Source organism: Meles meles, chromosome 7 (genome assembly GCF_922984935.1).
Source record: "Meles meles chromosome 7, mMelMel3.1 paternal haplotype, whole genome shotgun sequence".
NCBI classification, from domain to species: domain Eukaryota; kingdom Metazoa; phylum Chordata; class Mammalia; order Carnivora; family Mustelidae; genus Meles; species Meles meles.
The window spans coordinates 24,957,461-24,977,640 of NC_060072.1; the positions used below are offsets into that span (position 1 = coordinate 24,957,461).

Here is a 20,180-nt window from a genome sequence, read left to right on the forward strand (position 1 = left end):
AATGGCCATTACTGTGCCAAGCGTGTGTCCATATAACCACAGCACCTTTGGATCATCAGGGAAGCTTCCTGGAGGAGGTGACTGAGCTGGGTTCTGAGTGATGGCAGTCAGAGAGAGAAGGGAGGAAAAGGAGAAATGGAAGCTAAACGTCAATGTCAGAAGACATCTGTGCCAGGAAACCAAGTCTCCATTTGTCCATTTCTATCATTAAATAAACAGTGACCAAGATGGCCCTGGTCTTTGCCCTCCCAGCTTAGAGGCTAGGTAGGCAGCGGGCCCAGAGGATTAAACAAACAGGGGCGATGTGCAAGCAGGAAGATGGGAAGGTTGGGAAGTCGCAGCCAGGATCATCATGGAGAGCATGAGAACTCGTGCTAATGGTCCGGCAGGGGAAACGAAACTCTGCCAGCGCGGGCCACCTCAGATCTCAAGGGTGGGTGTGCCAGGACGGACCGCCGTGGCTCACGGGTAGTTCCCACACTCAGGGCGCCGGGTTCCTGAAGCCAGCAGTACCTGCAAGCGAACCACTTGGACAAGATGTGCCTTCATATTTTGGAATAACTTTCCACCAGATCAAAATCTAGGGGGCTGGCATTGCCTTTATCCTTTTACTGCTGACTGTAACAAAGACCAAGGTGCTCATGCTTGCGGGGCTATGTGGCAAAACCTATTTCCATTTCTAAAGTACTGTGTTTCACCGAGTTCCTTTTAGGAGAACCTGCTCTCAGTGCGCCCTGGCTTTGACTCTACTCTTGAATGCCGGTCTTACCACCCTCATTGGATGGTAAATTCCCTGAAGGCAGGAGACGGTCTAGCACCAGAATTTCAGAGATGGAAGGAATCCAACTTCTACAGATGAAGAGTTTGGGAAGAAATCAAAGCCCAGATGTCAAGCCCCAGATGTGTGTTTCCTCCAGCACGCCATGCTACCTCGTCTTTCTCCCATGGCATCTGGCATGTGCCCCCCTCAATTCGGTGAGAGGTGCTATTGTGCACAGGGAGGCAAAAATGCGTTCTTGGGAGGCAGAAGAACTCTCATGTTATGATGGTTTGTGGTCTTCCAAAGCTCAACCCTATCTGACAAAATCTTATTCCTTAGGGAGAAATTTAAGTTTCCTCCTGGTGGGGGAGAGGGGTGGCCTGATAACTGTAAAAGACTGAGAAAAGAAACATTGATCTAGCTCACTGGGGAGCACAGAGTAGCGGTTTTCACATCTCACTCACTGCCCTCTGTGAGGGTTTTCCAGCTGGACTTTTAGCACCTGATACCTCCTGCTCTGTCCACCAAGGACTGGTTCAAGGTATCTTGTCAGAGTCCATTCATGCAACACAAGTTTGAGTGCCTACTGTTCACACTAAAACCAGACTCATTTTTCCTGCAGTACTTGTCCTGGTCCTAACTTGTTCAAAAGTTTTCAGTGGCTTTTCGTGCCTTGAAGAATGAGACTCCTACTAGCAAGGCTGACATTCAAAGCCCTGTGATATCTGACCCAGCTACTAGCTCCCCAAGGAGCTAGTAGGGTTCATCACTGATCTTCTGAATACCTTATAATGTTCCATCCTGGAGCCTGGCTCTCTCGTCGAAATCCTGCCAACTCCCAAAGCTAAGGACAGCCCACCTCTCCACCCAACCACGGAACTGTTTCTTTGGTTTTGCTTTTCTAATTTACTCCCCCATGAGCATCATCCTTTGGTATTATATTCAGGACCTCATATGCTCTTTTCAATCCGCAAAACAAGTATTTTCCTTAACACTGTCTTCGTGGGTTGGCCTACTTGGTGTGTTGTAATTAAGTAGTTTTCACTGTGACTACCAGTACGTTTGTACGGCCATCCATGAATTCATTTACTGATCACCTGCTCTGAACCAGTCACCATGCTAGATCCTGGGGCATGAGGAGGGCCCTGCCCTCTACCAAATTCCATTCTAAAGGGAAAGACAGTTAAAACACCGTGCCATGAAGGCTAGCATAGACGATGGGCGTATTGTAGGGTTGGGGTGGGACTAGCTCTGCTTTCCTGCATAAAGAAAAGAAGGAGGGGCGCCTGGGTGGCTCAGTGGGTTAAGCCTCTGCCTTCGGCTCAGATCATGATCCTAGGGTCCTGGGATTGAGCCCCACATCAGGCTCTCTGCCCAGCAGGGAGCCTGCTTCCTTTCCTCTCTCTCTGCCTGCCTCTCTGCGTGCTTGTGATCTCTGTCTGTCAAATAAATAAATAAAATCTTAAAAAAAAATAAAAACAAAAAAATAAAAAAATGAAGAAGAGAAGGAAAGCAGTCCAGGCAGAAGGAACAGGCTGCAAAGCCTGGAACAGCAAAAGCAAACCGTTTTGAGGCACAGTGTGACAGCCGGTGTGGCTAGGGTCAAGACTGCAGCACTTAACAGGTGTACAGATAATCTGGCAGCTGGTTAAGACACACATTCCAATTCAGAGGTCTGGGGTGGGGCCGAGGTTCTCATTTCCAGCAAGTTCCCAAGTGGCGAGGACTAACAGGACACTGGCCTGGGAGGACGAAGGCAGTTCTGGGTGGGTATCCTCTTCTGCTTTCATTTGAAAAAGACATTAACACTCTTTGTTTCAAGCGAATGTCTCCTAGACGGAGAATAGGATGCACTTCCCCTTCTTATTCCATAGGTATTAAGATAGATGTGTGGGTTTGAATAGACCTCATATTTAGTTTTGGCCTTTGTATTTATCGCCTGCATTCCAAACTCCTACCATTGCGTAGGTGGTCATAGGGGAGGCATCACCCATGGCAACCACACGCCTCCAACACCCCCTCAAGACTCCTTGACCAAGCCTGTGAGGGACAAAGCTCCGATGACCCCATGTTACTCGACAGTGACAGCCATGTGGTTACCCATAACCTCCCAACAAGGGGCATCTAAAATGGAACACAGTAAAGCCTCATGGATTCAGTTTCTGTTAACATGAAAGGGAGGATACCTTGGTTAATCTTCGCTTCTCAAATCATTTATTCATAAAGAGGACAAAGTTTAATAATGCTGTTGTGGTGATAAGGATGATGAAACATTTCAAAGATTTCAAGGAAACTCATATGGTTTTAGAGACACCATTCACATCATCATCCATGATTTCTTTATGTGTAATTACGTAATTGGGTTCATTTCCTTAAAAGCTGTAATAAGTAATACCACCCATCTACTTCTGGGACTGGAAACAACAACAGCGCCAACACATATTTATTGAGACCTATGTCCATTCTGTCATACATTTATATTGTGAATAATCAAACTCTTAAGAGTAATTTTTAAAAATTACATTATCAGATTTGGTCCAAATGCATCCATCCTAGGAAGTCCTCATTCCCATGTATAAAATGACGGGTCTTGAACTCTTGTAAAATGCTACTGTTAGAGTCCAGAAGAAATGAGAACTCGAAGGACACCCTCCCTCAAGGGACACTCATGCATTCCAAGAGCTTCTAGAAAGACAAACTGTGTGGGAAAAGGACAAACTAGCTCCTTATAATAGAAGGCTACATTTGCTTAATTTGGGGCATATCGCTTGGATTTCTTACCGTCTCCTAATTGTCGCAAAGTACAGTTTAAGAACCGAAACTTGAAAAGCACAAACAAAATGGGAATTTCAAGCCATGTCTACCTAACTGCCAATCAGCTTTTCCCCATGAAGGCATTCCGATGATACGCTATCTTAATCTTCAAAATATTTGTAACAAATCTCTGTGAAATGATTTCATGTTCTGGGATTAAGATCCAAGTGATTTACCTGCTTAGATGTCCAGGTGCATGTGTTAAATTAAAAGAAATTAATGACTTGGTTTTTTTCAAGCAGATTAACAAAGCACTGAAATATATTTAAGTGACATCACTCTGGCAAATTACTATGGTATTTTAACTTGGACTGCAACGGCATTGACTTATGTAGTTGAAAGGTCTTCTCTTTCCTTTCAGATCTTTCATTTTTTATAGATGACTTTTCCTTTAGCTACAACATATTCAATTAATTCATGATGGCCTCCAAACTGGTAAATCAAATGCTCCCATCTAGAAAGAAATCAAATGTATTTTAATGCCTACACGTCAAAATGATCACTTTGTCAATAAATGTTAATTTGGAAATACATTCTCTAAAAACTTCTTTATACCTTGTCATTGATAAAGGGCTTTAAAAAAAAATAGTAGATTACTATGACAACTAGTCTACGACTTCAATGTTGTTTAATGGCATTATTGAAGTATTTGACCTGAAAATATTTGATCCAATCAAGTAATATGTAAAAGGTGACATCAGCATTATTTTTGATAGAGAAGCGAAGAGTAGAATTAAAGTCGATTTCTTCAGTTGAACTTGAGGACCAAGGAATGCAATAGGCTTCCTGGGTCAAGGATTTACAACTTTCAGACTGAGAAAAGTAGGACTCAAATTGTTCCATCGGAGGCCCAGTTGGCAGCAGACAGTGGATGAGTAATAAGAACCCAGTGGCAGGAAAACAGAAGCAAGGCTTTTGGGATCTGGTTGGAGTGAGAAGCCAGAGAGGTAATGAATCAGATGCAGGGTGGCCCGCAGGAGCTGGGACATGCACCACCCAGCACTAGCTGCAGGTCAGAACGCCAGCAGAAAAACAAGAACACAAGCCAGGCGGCACAAGTCCAAAGTCTAGGTAAACAGAACAAAACTCTGGAGATCTAGGGCAGATGGAAGACAGATGAAGAGACCGGACAAGCTGGTCTACCCTGTGTGGTCTAGGACCCGTAGGGAGACTTGCTGGTTGGAAAGGGATGATGGTAAAGGACACTGGGGAGCTTCAGAGGCTTCAGGGCCAGATGCTAATATCGAGCAGAAAAGCCATTTAAACCCAGCCTGCGTATCACAAGGGGCACAAAATAAAATAGCTCCGTTGGGAGAACACTCACCTGGATGCATTGATGATGATGAGATCTCCCTGTTTGCCGACTTCCAGAGATCCGTGTGTATGAGATTTTCCCAGGGCATAGGCTGCGTTGATGGTGGCAGCGGCCAAGGCTTCCGGCATGGACAGTCGCATGTTCACGCAGGCCAAGTGCATGACCACCGGCTAAGGCAGGCAAGAACCGCAGTAGAGGAAAGGAACAAAAAGGTAGCTGCTACCTCGGACATTTCTCAACGCAGCACAACCAATAATGGAAATTAAATATCTGGGAGGAACAGGCTACACTGGTATGAGAACATTTTGATGTACATGTAAAGATTCTTAAGCTTTGGGAAAAATTCCTTTATTAGAGAGATTACCCCCGTCGAACCCCTGGGTACTGAGTGTTTATTTACAACTTTTCAAGACCACTGTGCTGTCTATGTAAGATGAAAGTCCACCTCCACACTTATGTACTAAAATTTCTTTGAGCCTGTGCTGTCCTCCAAGACGGAAGTAAGTTATCATCAAACCACCACGCCCAAGGCTGAATCAAAAAATTATGCACATAGAACTTTCTCTCTTCTCTCTCTGTCTAGAGGCATTCGTATGGCACGGAAATAGCCAAGGACCCTGCTGTCTACACTTTTTTTCCTGTTTCACGAGAAAATTGTTTCTTAGATCTTTGGTACATTCTAACAGTTAGGGAACTATTTTTAAATTATTGATACACACAGTGGAAGATTGATTCTCCACTTGGAAAGGCACATTAAAAAGAATTACCATTGAAAAGCAATATGCGTTTGGGTTGAAATCACTGCCCAGAGCAACGATTACCCCTTCCTCCAACATCTTCCTAGCGCGGGGTTGCTTCAGTCTAAGAGGAAGGGAAAAAAAGAAAGATGGAAGTCTCTGGAAGTAGAGCTTCTACAGACTAGATGTTTGCAATGGAAACCGACTCAAGACATCCAGCCCTTCTGTGTTCTGGAAGAAGAAACAGACACTCAAGGTTAAGTGATGAGTGGTGAAGTCAGGTGGAACCCCAGGATGCCTGTTTTTTTTTTTTTTTTTTTTTTTAAGATTTTATTTATTTATTTGACAGAGAGAGAGAGAGAGATCACAAGTAGGCAGAGAGGCAGGTAGAGAGATAGGAGGAAGAAGGCTCTCTGCTGAGCAGAGCCCCATGCGGGGCTCAATCCCAGGACCCTGAGATCATGACCTGAGCTGAAGGCAGAGGCTTAACCCACTGAGCCACCCAGGCACCCCAGGATGCCTGATTTTTATCTCTGCTTTTGAAATGACTTGCCCATGACTAACTTCTTTAATTTGGGAGTGTTTATTTTGGCAAACTTTACATACTTCCAGAGATCCTTGCTAAGGAAGAAAAATATAACTTAACATTTAAAAAAAAAATGTAACACACTTTTTTTTGACTCTCAAATATAAAACATGAGGTTAAAATAATGTTGTTTTTATTAACTTCCATTTTGCAATTTTTAAATTCATATCTCTCCCCCTCCTTGGGTGGGGGCAGAGGGGCCTCAAACATTTCTGGTAGGCCCTTTAAAACCTTGAAGGCCCAAGAATCTAATATGTAAAATGTCTGCGCTTCTTCCTGGGTTGCATGTCTCCTTGATTTCCTTGGCAAAATATTATTCTTTAGGACGTGACTGAAAAGTCATGTCAGGGATAAACTAAGCCAAACACTAGCTCAAAGGGTGAGGACAGTATTCAGTAATAACTACTGCGAAAGGGAAAAGGGTCCAGTGTGGCCTGGACTCGATTTTGATTTGTGCAGTGGTAACTGGGTGTTTTAGAGAAAGAAAGAGGAAGTTGGGAGGAAAAAGGCGCAGGTCCTTGAGGAGGCAATCCTGGGTGGTCAAAGACTTATATCTCAGATATAAATCTTTGCAGAAAAAGGATTTGTAACTGCGAGCTTTGTAAAGTTACTGCTCTAAGAGGAAGTCCAGGGGCCTATCTGCCAATCAGCTGGTTTTGCCGGAACAAGCAGTACATTCTCCTGGCGGGTTGGGCTTCCTCAGGCAGGCGCTGTCATCCCAGGCAGACAACTTTGAGCTGTCAGAAACTATGTTGGTGTTTATCCAAGGCTCCCAGGGTTTGGGGAGGGGGATAGATGGATATCAGTTGTCTGAGAGTCTACATGTTTACAGGCCAAGACTGAAGCCCTTGAAACATTCACAGTCCATGACGGACAGTTTGCAGGACTACCAAAGATAATGTTCCTCAATCAGCATCATGCATGAGAGGAGGTTGGGAAGCAGGGATAAGCGTGTGGAAAGGTAGAACTAAAAATCTCTCCACTGTTCACTCCTTTCCTTTTTTTCTTTCTTTCTTAAATTTTCTTTATTTATTTGAGACAGAACGTAAGAGGGGAAGAGAGGGAGAAGCAGGCTTCCTGCTGAGCAAGGAGCCCATCTGGGGCTCAATCCCAGGATCCTGAGATCATGACCTGAAGCAGACACTTAACCCACTGAGCCACCCAGGTGCCCCGCCCCTGCACAGTTCATTCTGATGGCCTCCCCTCCCCTTCCAGAAATATTGAAGGAGGAAAAAAAAAAAAGGGATGCTGTAGAAGTATCAAGGGAGTTCCAGAAAAACTGAGGTGAATGTATCCTAACTCAATTTAAAGAGTATACACAAAAATGCATACAATAATGATTAAAGGAAGCGGCATAAGGCCACTGTTATTCCGGAAATGAGAGTCGAGAGAGAATTCAAGGCCTGGCGGAGAGTCCTGCAGGTTGGGCCTGTTGGAGAGATCAGAAAAATACCAGAACAGAGAAGCCAGAGAGAGAAGGGTGGCCTCGGTGATTTTTCTTGTTGTCCAACTGGTCGCCATTCCACCAGATGGCAGCCACCTCTGGTGCAGGGACAAAGTTCAGACTTTTACTGCTGAGCTGCCCTTCACAGTGAGAGTCTCTGATTCTTGCTCCATCTTCAAGAGGTTCAGGGGAGGGAAAGGAACTTTTTTTTTTTTTTTTTGGTCAAACATTATTTCTTGGTGATGAAAAATTAACCAGATCGATTAACATCGATTGATGACTCTGACTACTAAGACTTGCTGGGAATGCCAACATACCAAGAATGGTTATTGACTGATATTTCCTGGTTGCAATCTATATGAAGTTTACTCTTGAAATTCAGAGAACAGTAACAGTAAGAGAAATGTGTAATATTACCTGAATGCATATAACATCATAATATATTTGAGAAAAGCACTGCCATGTTCCTCTCTTCTCTCTTAAAAAAAGTTACTCGAAGGGCACCCGGGTGGCTGTTAGTTAGGCGTCCACTCTCGATTTCGGCCCAGGTCATGGTGTCATGGTGGTGAGATCGAGCCCCCTGTCAGGTTCCACACTGGGCATGAACAATCTCTAGATTCTCTCTCCTCTCTGCCCCTTCCCCTAGTTCACAGGTACCTGGGAGCACCCTCACTCCCTCTCTCTCTAAAAAATAAATAAATAAATGTAAAAGTTACTCGAAGACTGGCTTTTCTAACGCCTAAGGCAGAGTGTCTCAACCCTGGCACAGTTCAAAATCTGTGGCTGGGTAGTTCTTGGGCAGGATCATTCTCTGTGATGGGCAATGGTTCTGGGCGCTGGGGAGGTTTAAGGTTTCTAGCCTCTACCTACTAGATGCCAGTAGTGCCCCCTAGTGGGCGACAACCCAAACTGCCTCCAGACACTGTCCAACGTCTGAAACAGCATTCATAAAGATGGACTACGGACTGTGTGTATTCAGTCCATAGAGGGCAAACAGCAAAACTCCTGGGGGAGATTTTGCAAAATATACTTCCACATCTCCTCTTTCCTCCCACGCCCGGGGATTTTTGAGGACTGTGGTACTCACTTGCATCCTCTTAGAAAACAGCTCCTTCGCATTCCGAACACTGTCCAGTATCTCTAATATCTGATGCATGTTTTTAAAGTGGAGAGCCTATTTCATTACTTGGTAGTTATAAAAGTAATACATATTGACTTTTTAACTGGAAAATTCCAAAAAGGAGGGGGGAAAAGGAAAGGGCAGCTCCACTCTTCCCAACAATCCCACCACTCAACAGCCCCTGGGGTCTAAGTTCTCTCCTGGACCTCGCTCCAGGACTGGCATCTTCCAGAGCTCAGTTTTCCTGATCTGCATTTTTAAGGAATGTGGAAGGGCAATGAAATAAGACTGAGGCCTCTGGGTCTGTGTCCTCCCACCTGGCACCCACTGGGGCATCTTACCTCAGCATGTAAGCCGTGGTGGGCAGAAGGACGGCCGAGCACTGGGCCGTTGCCATGGCAGTGATGCCCTCATCACTCGCTTCTTCCAGGTGACTGATTGCCTGGGCTCCCAGCTCAGCCCCAAGCTAAGCAGAATGGGCAGAGAGAGAAGAGTTCACCAACAGCAACAACAATCAATAAAAGGCCAGAACATTGTTTTTCCTGCAAAAATAATTATATTTTTTAAATAATTTTTTTAATAATAGATAAACAATCTATTATTAAAATGTCTTGGTAACTGTCTCTGCCAAGCACAAGCCCCCAGAAGGGCAAAAGATTTGTGATGGACATTCATTGGAAAATTAGCTAGTGTGCTACTTCAACAACTGTCCTTACATCCAAGTGCTCACTGATATTCTTCATGCAGAGTGACACTGGTAATAAAGTCTGATTGTTAGAGCATCGTCAAAAACACAGTAAGGAAAGGTATCTTGCAATGCCGTTGCACTCAGGAAAATGGATCAGTTACGAAAACAAACTTGGAAAAATGTGAAATTATATGTATCATTTGAGAACATGCACTTGAGCTTGATTTCTCTCCAGATGAAAAGTCTGGGCTCGACTGTGAGAAGGAAACTAGGAGGTAATGCTATGATGATAATGAAAACATGGCATTAAAGTGGGTTTCTTCTCAGCTTGATACATTTATACACACACACACACACACACATGCACACATGTACACAGTGCCCCAGGTGATTGTGTTAAGCATTCCAAGGGAAGGGAAAGTAGACTCATTCTTGACATTAAGCAATGGCCCAGGGAGGCAACGACAGCCATGCCAGGGCAGGAGGGAGCTGGTCCCCCCTCAGCAGCTAGCTCAGGTCTAAAGGCAATTCTGGTTTGGTGCTCAGGGGAGTGGGATGCCCGCAGACTGACTCCGTTCCCCAGGTGCAGCTTCCTTCTAACCTTGGAATCACCTTCACTCTCCCAAACTCAATTTGGTCATCCTGGGTACTGACCTCCGTTTACCAGTGCACTCTCTGCCGCCAAAAGTATCTTGTTGACCATGTAGTTCACATTCATTCAACAAACATGCCCCATTTATGTCCTCACTAAAGGCCACCTGTCCGCCAGGCATTGTGCTAACCTCCAGGGACAGAGCTGCAACAGCGCGGGGACAATTGTCAGTCCCTTTACCGTCCAGGAGGGAGCGTGGAGGCAATTTGAACACGGTGGGACAGGTGTGGGGAGGGACCGTAACTCACTCTTGCAGAGGTTTGAGAAGGATCCCAGAGAAGTGGTAGCTAAGAAGAAACATGGAGGGGAGGTAGGGTTAGCCAGGCGAGAGGTGTTCAGGCAAGAGAAAGTACGTGCAGAGGCGTGGGGGATAGAGCGTCCTAACACAGTTCATGGTGGCTGGCTCACGGAAAAGAGGGCAGGGGGAGCGAGATGGGGAGGAGACAAAGAGGAACATGGCAGGCAAGCAAGAGGGGGATCCGGGTAAGGCTACAGCTGCGGAGTTGGGAATTTGTCCTGCTGGCACGGGTGAGCCTTTCAGGGCTTTCCAGCAACAGAGAGGAAAAGAAGATGCACTGAGGGCAGGGCTTAAAGGAACGGGTTAAAGAGCGGGAGGAGAAAAGCTGTTGCAGGAGATCCTGCTGAGAGCCCCTGATGGCGGCTAGAACTAGGTGGTCGGGGAAAGAGAAGTGGACCTGGACATAATCAGGAGGCAAACCTGGAGGCCTTGCTGGTTGACCAAAATGTGACAGGGGATGGGGAAAGGAGACAAGGTGATGTCCAAGTTTTTCCGCTTAGACAATACTAGACAATGGGGTCATTCACTGGGCAGGAAACACAGGACCAAGACCTGGAAGCGGTGTGAAGAGATCATGCTGGACACGTCTGGAGTGTCTGTATTTATGTCCACATTATACACATCTGTATTTCTGCCCGAAGGGCAGCTGTTTGTTTCGCTCTGCGGTTTGGAGAGACATCTAGACTCCTGACTGCGAGGACTGTGTCTGTCCTATTCACGGCTGAATTATTAGAGCCCAGCACAGAGCAGACACTCAGGTATTTGTTGAAAGCATGAATAAATGAATCTGGGCAAGACACATGGGTCAAAAGAGCGTCACGTGACCATGACCGGCGTGCTCTCCCAACATTCCCCTGGTCGCTGCCTCCGGAGGACCTTAGCCACGACATGAGCAATTTTTACTCCGCTCTGCCAGCGTGGCTTTCTGTTCCAACCCAAACAGGGTGTGGGTTTGCTAAACAAGATCACAGAAGTACTTATTTTTCCACTAATACCACCAGCAGGCGATCATAAAAGTAAACAACCAGCAAAAAAGTACATTTCTAACAGGGGTCAGGGATTCCAAGGCGCGACTAGACCGATCCACACATTGTTCAAACAAATTCCCGTTTCTCTGTCTTTTCAGTAAGGCTCCTCCCACCTCCGAACCCACTAATGAAGTTTTCCATAGCATGAGTGTTGACAAAGGAAAAGCAGAAGGTCAACCCCACCTCGGCAGCCTTCATCGGGTGCAGCTCGTCCCCGTGGAAGTTAATCTGTAATCCCATCTCTTTTCCGCTTTGAAGAATCCTCCTGGTGGAGTCGAGATCAAAGACCCCCTTCTCACAGAACACATCTATATTGTCCACGTGGATTTCCCCACTTCTGGCAAGCTCCTTCAGCTTCGGGAGGTGGCTACTGATGATTTCATCAGCAGCCTCGGATGCGGTCTTCCCTCTGGGCGAGAAAATACGATTACGTGAAGCAAAAAAAATTTTCTTTAATTAAAAAATTGCTTTAATTTTAAAAATTTAATTTAATTAAAAGCTGTTTAAATTTTAATTTAAAATTTTTAATTTTTTAATGTAAAAAGTTTAAAATTAATTTAATTGGTTTTCTGGCCCTTGAAGAATCTGATGAACCATGAGCAAATGACCTCAAGCCTCAAAAAGTTGAGAAATAATCCAAACTATACCTCAAGATTCTTAATAATGAGGACACAGCAGAGATGTCGATAAGACTATGATAGGCACTGACCTTGTACACGGAGACTCAAAGGGCTCATCCATTTCTGGCCCAGCCATGTTGCCTTCAAGAATGCCAGCAAGGCCATGGGGGCTGAAAAACTGAATCTGCTTGCCAAGGACACGTAGAGGGCATCCTGAATGCTTCCCTAACTACCCAGTTGCAGGCTCTTTTGCTGGGCCCTAATGATCACTCTGCCTTTTTCTTCTTCCACACTATTTGTAGAAGCATGGGAAAGAGGGTTGTGGGAGGCACTGAAATTCTAAGATTCTGGGGTAGTTATACGTAGGAAAGGGCTAGGCTTTTGAAGTCAGATAGACACAGAGCTCCACCACTTGCTAACTTTGGACATATCACACAGCCATCATTTGGCAGACTCTGAGCTGCAGACCGTGTCACTGGGGATCAGACCTCAGAGACTCATTGGCAGAAGGAGAAAATTTCTGTAAAACTTTAGTCCTGTATTTGGCACACCAAAGTCTCTTGCTCAGCACAAACCATATTGGTGGGAAGATAGAGGTGAACTGTGAGGAGACAGGCGCTCAGGTATGTTGCCCCTAATTCTCAAGACAATCATATAGAATTATGTGTTATTTAGCTATTTTACAGATGTTCAAAAAAGTTAAGTGATGCCCTCAAAATCATGCACTGGGAAAGTTGCAAAGCTGGAGTCAAACCCAGGTCTAGTATGGCTCCAAAGCCTACGACTTCTCTCCCACTTTACACTGCCTATCATTCACCTTATGTTCCATTTGGAAAAAAAAAAAAAAGTTTTCTATAGACAGATGTCCCAAAAGTCTCAGTGTGGTTTAAGCTTTAATAATTTTGGAAGTATAAATGCTAAAAATGTACAAAAACATCATTGGAAATATTAAATATTTTTCTTTCCTACTTAATTTTCTGAATTCTTAATCATAAATTTAATGTTAAAATTTTTTATTTTCTCTGATTGAAATTATAAAAAATTAACATTAAACTTATGTTCCAAATTGTACAAAACTAAATAAATGTAAAAATATGTTATGAAACTTTCAAATAAGCCTGTAGTACTTATGTATCTAAGTTATCAAAACTCAAGACTGCACTAAGACTTTGTCCTGTTAATTTTCAAGTCCTGGATTTTATTTGTAAAGATTTTATTTATTTGGGAGAAAGAGAGAATAAGAGCAGGGGGAGGGAGAAGCAGATTCCCTGCTGAGCAGGGAGCCAATTAGGTGCTTGATCCCCTGGGATTCTGACCTGAACTGAAGGCATCTGTTTAACCGACTGAGCCACCCAGGTGCCCCCCAAGTCCTGGATTTCTTTTGGACCTTTTAATTCTGGAACTGTGGGCCTTTGGTTCTAGAAATTCCAGGACAGGTAAGATGCAGAAGCAGATGCAGAAAGGGACAGAATTCTCTACAAGAAAGCCAAATAGGAGAAACTTTTTAGGTAAAAGAAAAGCTCAAAACTATTTACAACAAGGGGCGCCTGGGTGGCTCAGTGGGTTAAGCCTCTGCCTTCGGCCCAGGTCATGATCTCAGGGTCCTGGGATCGAGCCCCGCATCGGGCTCTCTGCTCAGCAGGGAGCCTGCTTCCCCTCTCTCTCTCTGCCTGTCTCTCTGGCTACTTGTGATCTCTCTCTGTGTCAAATAAATAAATAAAATCTTTAAAAAAAAAACTATTTACAACAAGAAAACAAACATGTTTGCTGCTAAACAAAAAGATGAACAAAAATAAAACTATTCTGAGTCATGCTGACCTATAGATTTGCTCTATCTCCTACAGCGTGTTACTTTTAATCTTTAAAGGGGAATTATATGGTCACGGGCAACTATTTAAAGTAATATCTGTGATTTTAAAGGATCTAGTAGAGGACATTGCTTTCTGTTAACCAAAAGAATTTTGAATATCTCCACTTCCTCCTTCATCATTAGCAGACCAGTAAAACTGTTGGGTCTGATGGGGATTGCCTTCCTAAAGCCACCCTTGCAAGGGGCACCTGGGTAGCTCATTCAGTTAAGTGTCTACCTTCGGCTCAGGTTATAATCCCAGGATCCTGGCATCAAGCCTCACATCAGGCTCCCTGTTCAGCAGGGAGTCTGCTTCTCCCTCTCCCTCTCCCTCTGCCTCTGCTTGTGTGTTTGTTCTCTCTCTCAAATGAATAAAATCTTAAAAACAAGCAAAAAACCACCCTTGTGAGACGACTATTACAATCAGAACACCTTTCTAACAGCTTCTACTGAACTCTCCGCGAGAACAGAAGCATAGATACACCTCCACCAGGTCCGACTCCCTAACCCTCCCCCCCCCCGCCCCCCCAGCCACAGCGCGTCCCCACTTAGGGACCACCTGACCCCTTCTTTGTTTTCAATGCCCCATCAATGCCCCCAGTCAATCCCGCAAGCTGAGGTTACTTTGGCACCGAGTGAGCTCCGCAGTAAGTGGCGGAGATGCCTATGGGCAGCTGCCGCCGAGCGCGCTCAATCACGCGCAGCATCTTCAGCTCTGTCTCCAGGTTGAGGCCATATCCGCTCTTGCACTCCACCAGTGTGGTCCCCGCCCTCATCATGCACTGCAGCCGCTCCTGGAAGGAGCAGAACAGCTCCTCCTCCGAGGCCTGGCGCGTGCGCTCCACGGTGAAGTTGATCCCTCCTCCAGCCTGATGAATATCCATGTAGGTGGCTCCTGCCAACTGAACACAGGGCTCGCCCTTAGGCTGGGCACATGCGGGAGGTCGTGGGCAGGTCCACAGAATCCCCATCCAGGGTGATGTTCAAAATGATTAACAACTGATATGTCAGAGCCACCAGCAGATCAGAAAGGATGCTGGGGTAGCAGGGCCATGGAGACCCCTCCCCTGCCACGGCATCTTAGGAACGGCAGGGATGGCCGAAATGGGAGAGGTGGTGAGAGCAGAGAGTCTCCGGAAGCAGCAGCAATTTACCAACTAGCCTAGAAGTATCTCAGTGTTTCAACAACCCAGTTGGCCCCAGTGTGCACCACTAAGTCTTTGTCCCTCCCACTCAATTTGGCTATGAATCTAAAACTGCTCTAAAAAATTAAATCTATTAGAAAGAAACAATGTGAAAATGGCTCCAACTATGGATTTGAGGGTTGGCCCTGGCTAATTAATGATTCAGGACATAGACGACACTTTATGTTTCTTAATACGTCATTTTTTGGTGGGGGAGAAAAATACAAGACAATTTATTTTTATGATTAGCAATATATTTTTCCAAGTTTGAACCAATGAATGGTGAATTTCAAACTGTATCCTGGAGCCCTTTCAAAGGCTCCCAGGGGCAGAGGGCTGAAATGGGGGAAAGAGAAGAGAAAGTGAGCAAAGCAGCTCAGCTCTGTTTTTTGGGTTTTTTTGTTTGTTTGTTTGTTTTTGGGTAAGATTTTATTTATTTATTTGAGAGAGAGAGAGTGTCTGTGTATAAGTGCGGGGGGCGGGGGGGTGGCAGAGGAAGAGAGGGAGGGACAAGTAGACGCCCTGCCAGGTGCTGAGGCCAACCTGGGGCTGGATCCCAGGACCCTGACATCATGACCTGAACCAGTCTGACTGTTCACCGACTAAGCCACCCAGCCGCCCAAAGGCAGCTCAGCTTTTTTTTTTTAAAAGGATTATAAAACATACATATGTACATACATATATACATATATAAGGATTCTATTGCTAAAACTGTTATACCTAAAATGATTGCTGGGCCTGTGCATAGTATTTGGACAGTTATAAGTTAGTTTCTTTTCCAGTTTATCTTCCATAGTCCAGGCCAGTAAAAATATACATGAAAAAGAAATGTAGGGGTGCCTGGGTGGCTCAGTTGGTGAACCGTCAGACTGGTTCGGCTCAGGTCATGATCCTGGAGTCCCAGGATCGAGTCCCGCTTCAGGGTCCCTGCTCAGCGAGGAGTTCGCTTCTCCCTCTGCCCCTCCCCTCTCATGCTCTTTCTCTCAAATACATAAATAAAATCTTTAAAAAAAAAAGAAATGTAGACATATGTTGCAAAGCCTGTTAGCCTATCAAGTCTTTATAAAAGATTTGTATTTGTGCCTTATTTTGATTTGTCATCATTTATGGCAGTTACCTTCATTGCAAACTCGTGAACTCTTTCACCAGCCCATACTGGATGTGTGTGTGCGTCCACCAAACCTGTAATCAATAAATCAAATCATCTTTAAAGCTGAGAAATAGAAAGCCCTTAGATAGCAGGCAGACTACCCCGTGCCACTCTTGGGAGAGCAAGATGATGGTCAGCCATCTTGGAGGAGGAGGGAAGAAGAAGAATTTGTCTATGGGATCCCTCCACAGACAGGAAACAACAACACACTCTGCATGGCTGGTCTAGAAGGCTTTAACGGAAGAGCGTGATTTAGCATGATGAGAATATCCATTAAAGAAGGACAGCTCCTTTTGCCCACTAAGTCCATGCTCACCAAACAAGCTTTTGGAAACAGGATGTCATATCTATTAGTTGAGCAAAACCAAGGACTACATCGCCAAGGAATGAATAATCTGGGTGTGAAAAGAGAATATAATCTCTCCCAACTTTGAGAAGGAAAAATATGGATTCAGAAATATGAATCTTTCTTCAAAAAAGAAATGCAGTCTAATTGAAGAGAAAGTATAAAGTAATCGTGTGACTCGTTTGTTTATCCAGATACAACTCAAGTAAAGTGTGTCTTTTTAGAATATTTAAAATACTTTGTGGATTAAATGTCTCATTAGTGGTTGCAAATGGACAAAGATCAAAAATCTCTGCTTAGGGGCGCCTGGGTGGCTCAGGAGGTTAAAGCCTCTGCCTTCGGCTCAGGTCATGGTCTCAGGGTCCTGGGATCGAGCCCCACATCAGGCTCTCTGCTCAGCAGGGAGTCTGCTTCCTCCTCTCTCTCTGCCTGCCTCTGTGCCTACTTGTGATCTCTGTCAAATAAATAAATAAAATCTTTAAAAAAAAAAATCTCTGCTTAGGGCCCCTCGTGGCTCAGTGGGTTAATCCTCTGCCTTCGGCTCAGATCATGATCTCAGGGTCCTGGGATCGAATCCCACATCTGGCTCTCTGCTTGGCAGGGAGCCTGCTTCCTCCTCTCTCTCTGCCTGCCTCTCTGCCTACTTGTGATCTCTCTCTGTCAAATAAATAAATAAGTACAATCTTAAAAAAAAAAAATCTCTGTTCAGATTGCTTTCTAGTATTTTCTGCTCTTTTTCATAACGTTTCACTCTGACTTCATTTCCTGACTCCCAGAGCTGGAAGATAGAAGCTCTATCAGATACACATAGTAAATTTAAAAAATATAAATCTTAGCCTCTCTGTTTTGTGTAGGACTCAAAATTTGTGAAACTCGTTTCAGAGGATTTCATGAAGCCATAAAACAATGTGGGAGACGATGGTTAACAAACTGATTTTGTGTCAATCACTAAGATATAAATAAACTTCAGTAAAATCTCTAAGGATTCCCTCTTCCCCCACTTTTCTGCCTAAAGATGTGTTCTTTGTTTCACGCTCCATGTAAATTTAGAATCTATTCTGATATTAGGAACAGCCGCTTGCCCTAGCTGCCTCCCATATGAAGTAGATTAGTAAAGTTCTTCAACAGCTTTTGAACCTAAACACAACACAACTGGTTTCTCTTCAGCATGTGAGTGGGAAGCAGGGGCCCTTTCCCTGTCTGGCAATCTGGGGTAAGGTATTTCATCCCTAAACTGGAGTTTTCTAATCTGTAACATGTAGATAATGATACTTACCTTACAGGGCAGTTAGAAGGATTCAAGATGAAAACATGTTTGTAAAGCAGCTAGACCTTCAGTAGTAGAAATGCGAAGCACGGTAGCTATTATTAAAATTTAAAATGATTTTGACATCCTATTTAAAACAAACTCTTACTCATTATGTTACTAAAACTGGTTGCAGGGCTTTACTGAAAAAAGAGGTTAATACCCGGCAAGATGCATTTCCCAGAACAGTCAATCCTTTCCTCGAACGTTTCTTCGGAAAACATTTTTTGGATCTCATCAGCAGGACCGATGGCTTTTATAAACCCATCCCTAAAGAAAAATCAAGAAATAATTACCAAAGTTTGGGGAAATACTGTGGAAAAGCTGACTAACGATTTAAAATATGTTGTCCATATCTTTTGCTATCAGTCAACTTTATCCTATGTCCTTCTTGCGTCTGTGTTACTGAAGAAAAAAAAAATGATTCCAGCTACATGCAAGCCCAAAAGTCAAATCATATGTATAGAATGTTAGTTTTCCCCCAAGATCAATGTTCCCCTTTCCCCACAGGGCTAGATTCCTAAATCTTAGCTGAACACATCAACACCCAGAATGAAATCTACATCTCTGGGTTTCCCATCAACCAGGTGCGGCCATGGGACTAAATTCTAACCAATAGGGCTGTTTTCACTTTCCCGTCCCCACTGTCTGGAAGGTAGACTCCACAGGGAGAGGTGGAGCAGCCATCTTGGATGATGGAGTGAGAAAGGGTTGTGCACAGCTGCGGGACAGCAGAGCCTCAGAACTCCATGGAGTGTGGCCTCAGTTAGCCCTGGATTCCTGCCTCTGTGCAGTTCTGTTAACTCGTTTGTAACAAATTCTCAACAGTAACACTGAGAATGTTTTTATCCCTTTGTTCATTAAAAACACATGGTCCCTCGAAGCTGGGCTCTTGCACAACCCTAAGCAGCGTCAGATAAGGGCCGAGACAATCTTGCACAATCGCGGGCCGTGGGGCTCTCCAATTCACATCAACATCCAAACCCCACTCCTACAGCAGGTTCTCCCCCCACCTCAACCTCTGGCTGTTCTTTTATTCACGTCTAGCAGGAAGCACAGAGGGTTAAATGAAAAAACTGAAAATGTCCTCTTTTTCTGAATTTCCTTTCACCCTAAACCATCTGAACGTCTTCCGTGGTTCTCAAATTTAGTGTATGAAGTGGGATGGGCTGGGAGGGTGTTCTGTAAAAACTTAAAGTCCCAGCACTCCACCACAGAGATGCTGATTCCAAAGATCTGGGGAGAGGGGATGGCGGCGGGGGTTCAACCTGAGAGCGTTTTTTCACCGAATGGCTCCTCAAGGTAGTAGGTAGCAACAGGTGCCTAAAAGGCCTGCGGTGGCTCCCTGGATGCAGGAAAGCTTTTACGCGGTTCCCCCCACAGCGCCCAAGTTAGGGAAAGGGGGCCAGGCCCGGCCGCGGCCACTTACGTGCCCACCACGAGGCTGGCGCCCTCCAGCACCGCCAGGCGGCACAGCGCGTCCCGCGCCAGGAAGCGCTCGCCGCGGGCGCACACCATCACCACTTGCCGCGCGTTCTCCAGCAGGAGGCGGTGGCCGCCAGCCATGTCGCCGCGCGCCGCGGGTCTTCGGGAGGCCGCCGGGCGGGAGCGCGGGCGAAGGAAAGCGCGGGTCCGCGGGCGGTGCCGCGGGGCAGGGAGGGTGGAGTCGGGGCCAGCGCTTGCCGCCGCCGCCCTGCCTGTCGGTGGACGAGCGCGCGCCTCCCCCCGGCCGGGGCGGCGGCAGAGCCGGGGCCGACGACCCGGGGGTGATTAGTAATAAACGTGATCCTGGAATCGCCTCTTTTTTTGGTCGCCCGATGTTCTGGGTAAATGTGATGGAGACCGTAGTCCCTACTTTCTAGATTAGGAGCCCGACACTGGGTTACCGGGAGAGAGAAAGGTGGGCTCCGTTTAACACAGGGCCAGGCGCAAGGGGATCCCCGAAAGGCCTGGGCTCCCAGGTGGGGCTGAGTGAAGGCAAACCTCTCCCCAGGAGCTGGGGCGGAGAACCGGGCGTAGAGACCCAGGAGAGGCAGTGTGGGGGAACCTCTGCCCCGCCGGCTCGAACGGGACGGGCGGTGGGCAGAAGGAACCCGAAGGTGGGGAGCAGGGGGGTGCGCTGGGGGAGTTGCCCCTGGGTCCGCGCGGCGGTGGAGCAGGGTGACGGGTGCCGCGCACAATTTTCGGTTGGCCAGCTCCGCTCCGGAATCCCCTACCAGGAGGTCCCCGAGATGAAGGGGGATCCTGGCGGGGGAGGATAGAGCCAAGACCAGAGAGAGAATC

The 20,180-nt window shown here is 45.8% G+C and overlaps 1 protein-coding gene across 1 annotated transcript; it reads right to left on the reverse strand.

Moving 5' to 3' along the window:
- Positions 1–2,951: 2,951 nt before the first annotated feature.
- On the reverse strand, positions 2,952–19,556 carry AMDHD1 (amidohydrolase domain containing 1). The gene is made up of 9 exons (XM_046014041.1): positions 19,327–19,556; positions 18,061–18,167; positions 16,213–16,277; positions 14,536–14,813; positions 11,626–11,851; positions 9,118–9,242; positions 5,657–5,750; positions 4,899–5,059; positions 2,952–4,028 (listed from the first exon to the last, which is right to left on the reverse strand). Exons 1-9 carry the CDS (start codon positions 19,461–19,463, stop codon positions 3,941–3,943), a joined length of 1,281 nt encoding a protein of 426 aa, XP_045869997.1. The 5' UTR covers positions 19,464–19,556; the 3' UTR covers positions 2,952–3,940.
- Positions 19,557–20,180: the final 624 nt, after the last annotated feature.

Bases quoted from the DNA above. Each gene is read 5' to 3' on its own strand.
- AMDHD1 (XM_046014041.1), bottom strand. From the start codon at position 19,463: ATGGCTGGCGGCCACCGCCTCCTGCTGGAGAACGCGCGGCAAGTGGTG. The intron at 18,168-19,326 runs GTAAGTGGCCGC...ATTTTTCTTTAG, and splicing joins GCCAGCCTCGTGGTGGGCAC to GGATGGGTTTATAAAAGCCA. The intron at 14,814-16,212 runs GTAACTGCCATA...CCCTGTGTTCAG, and splicing joins TTCACGAGTTTGCAATGAAG to TTGGCAGGAGCCACCTACAT.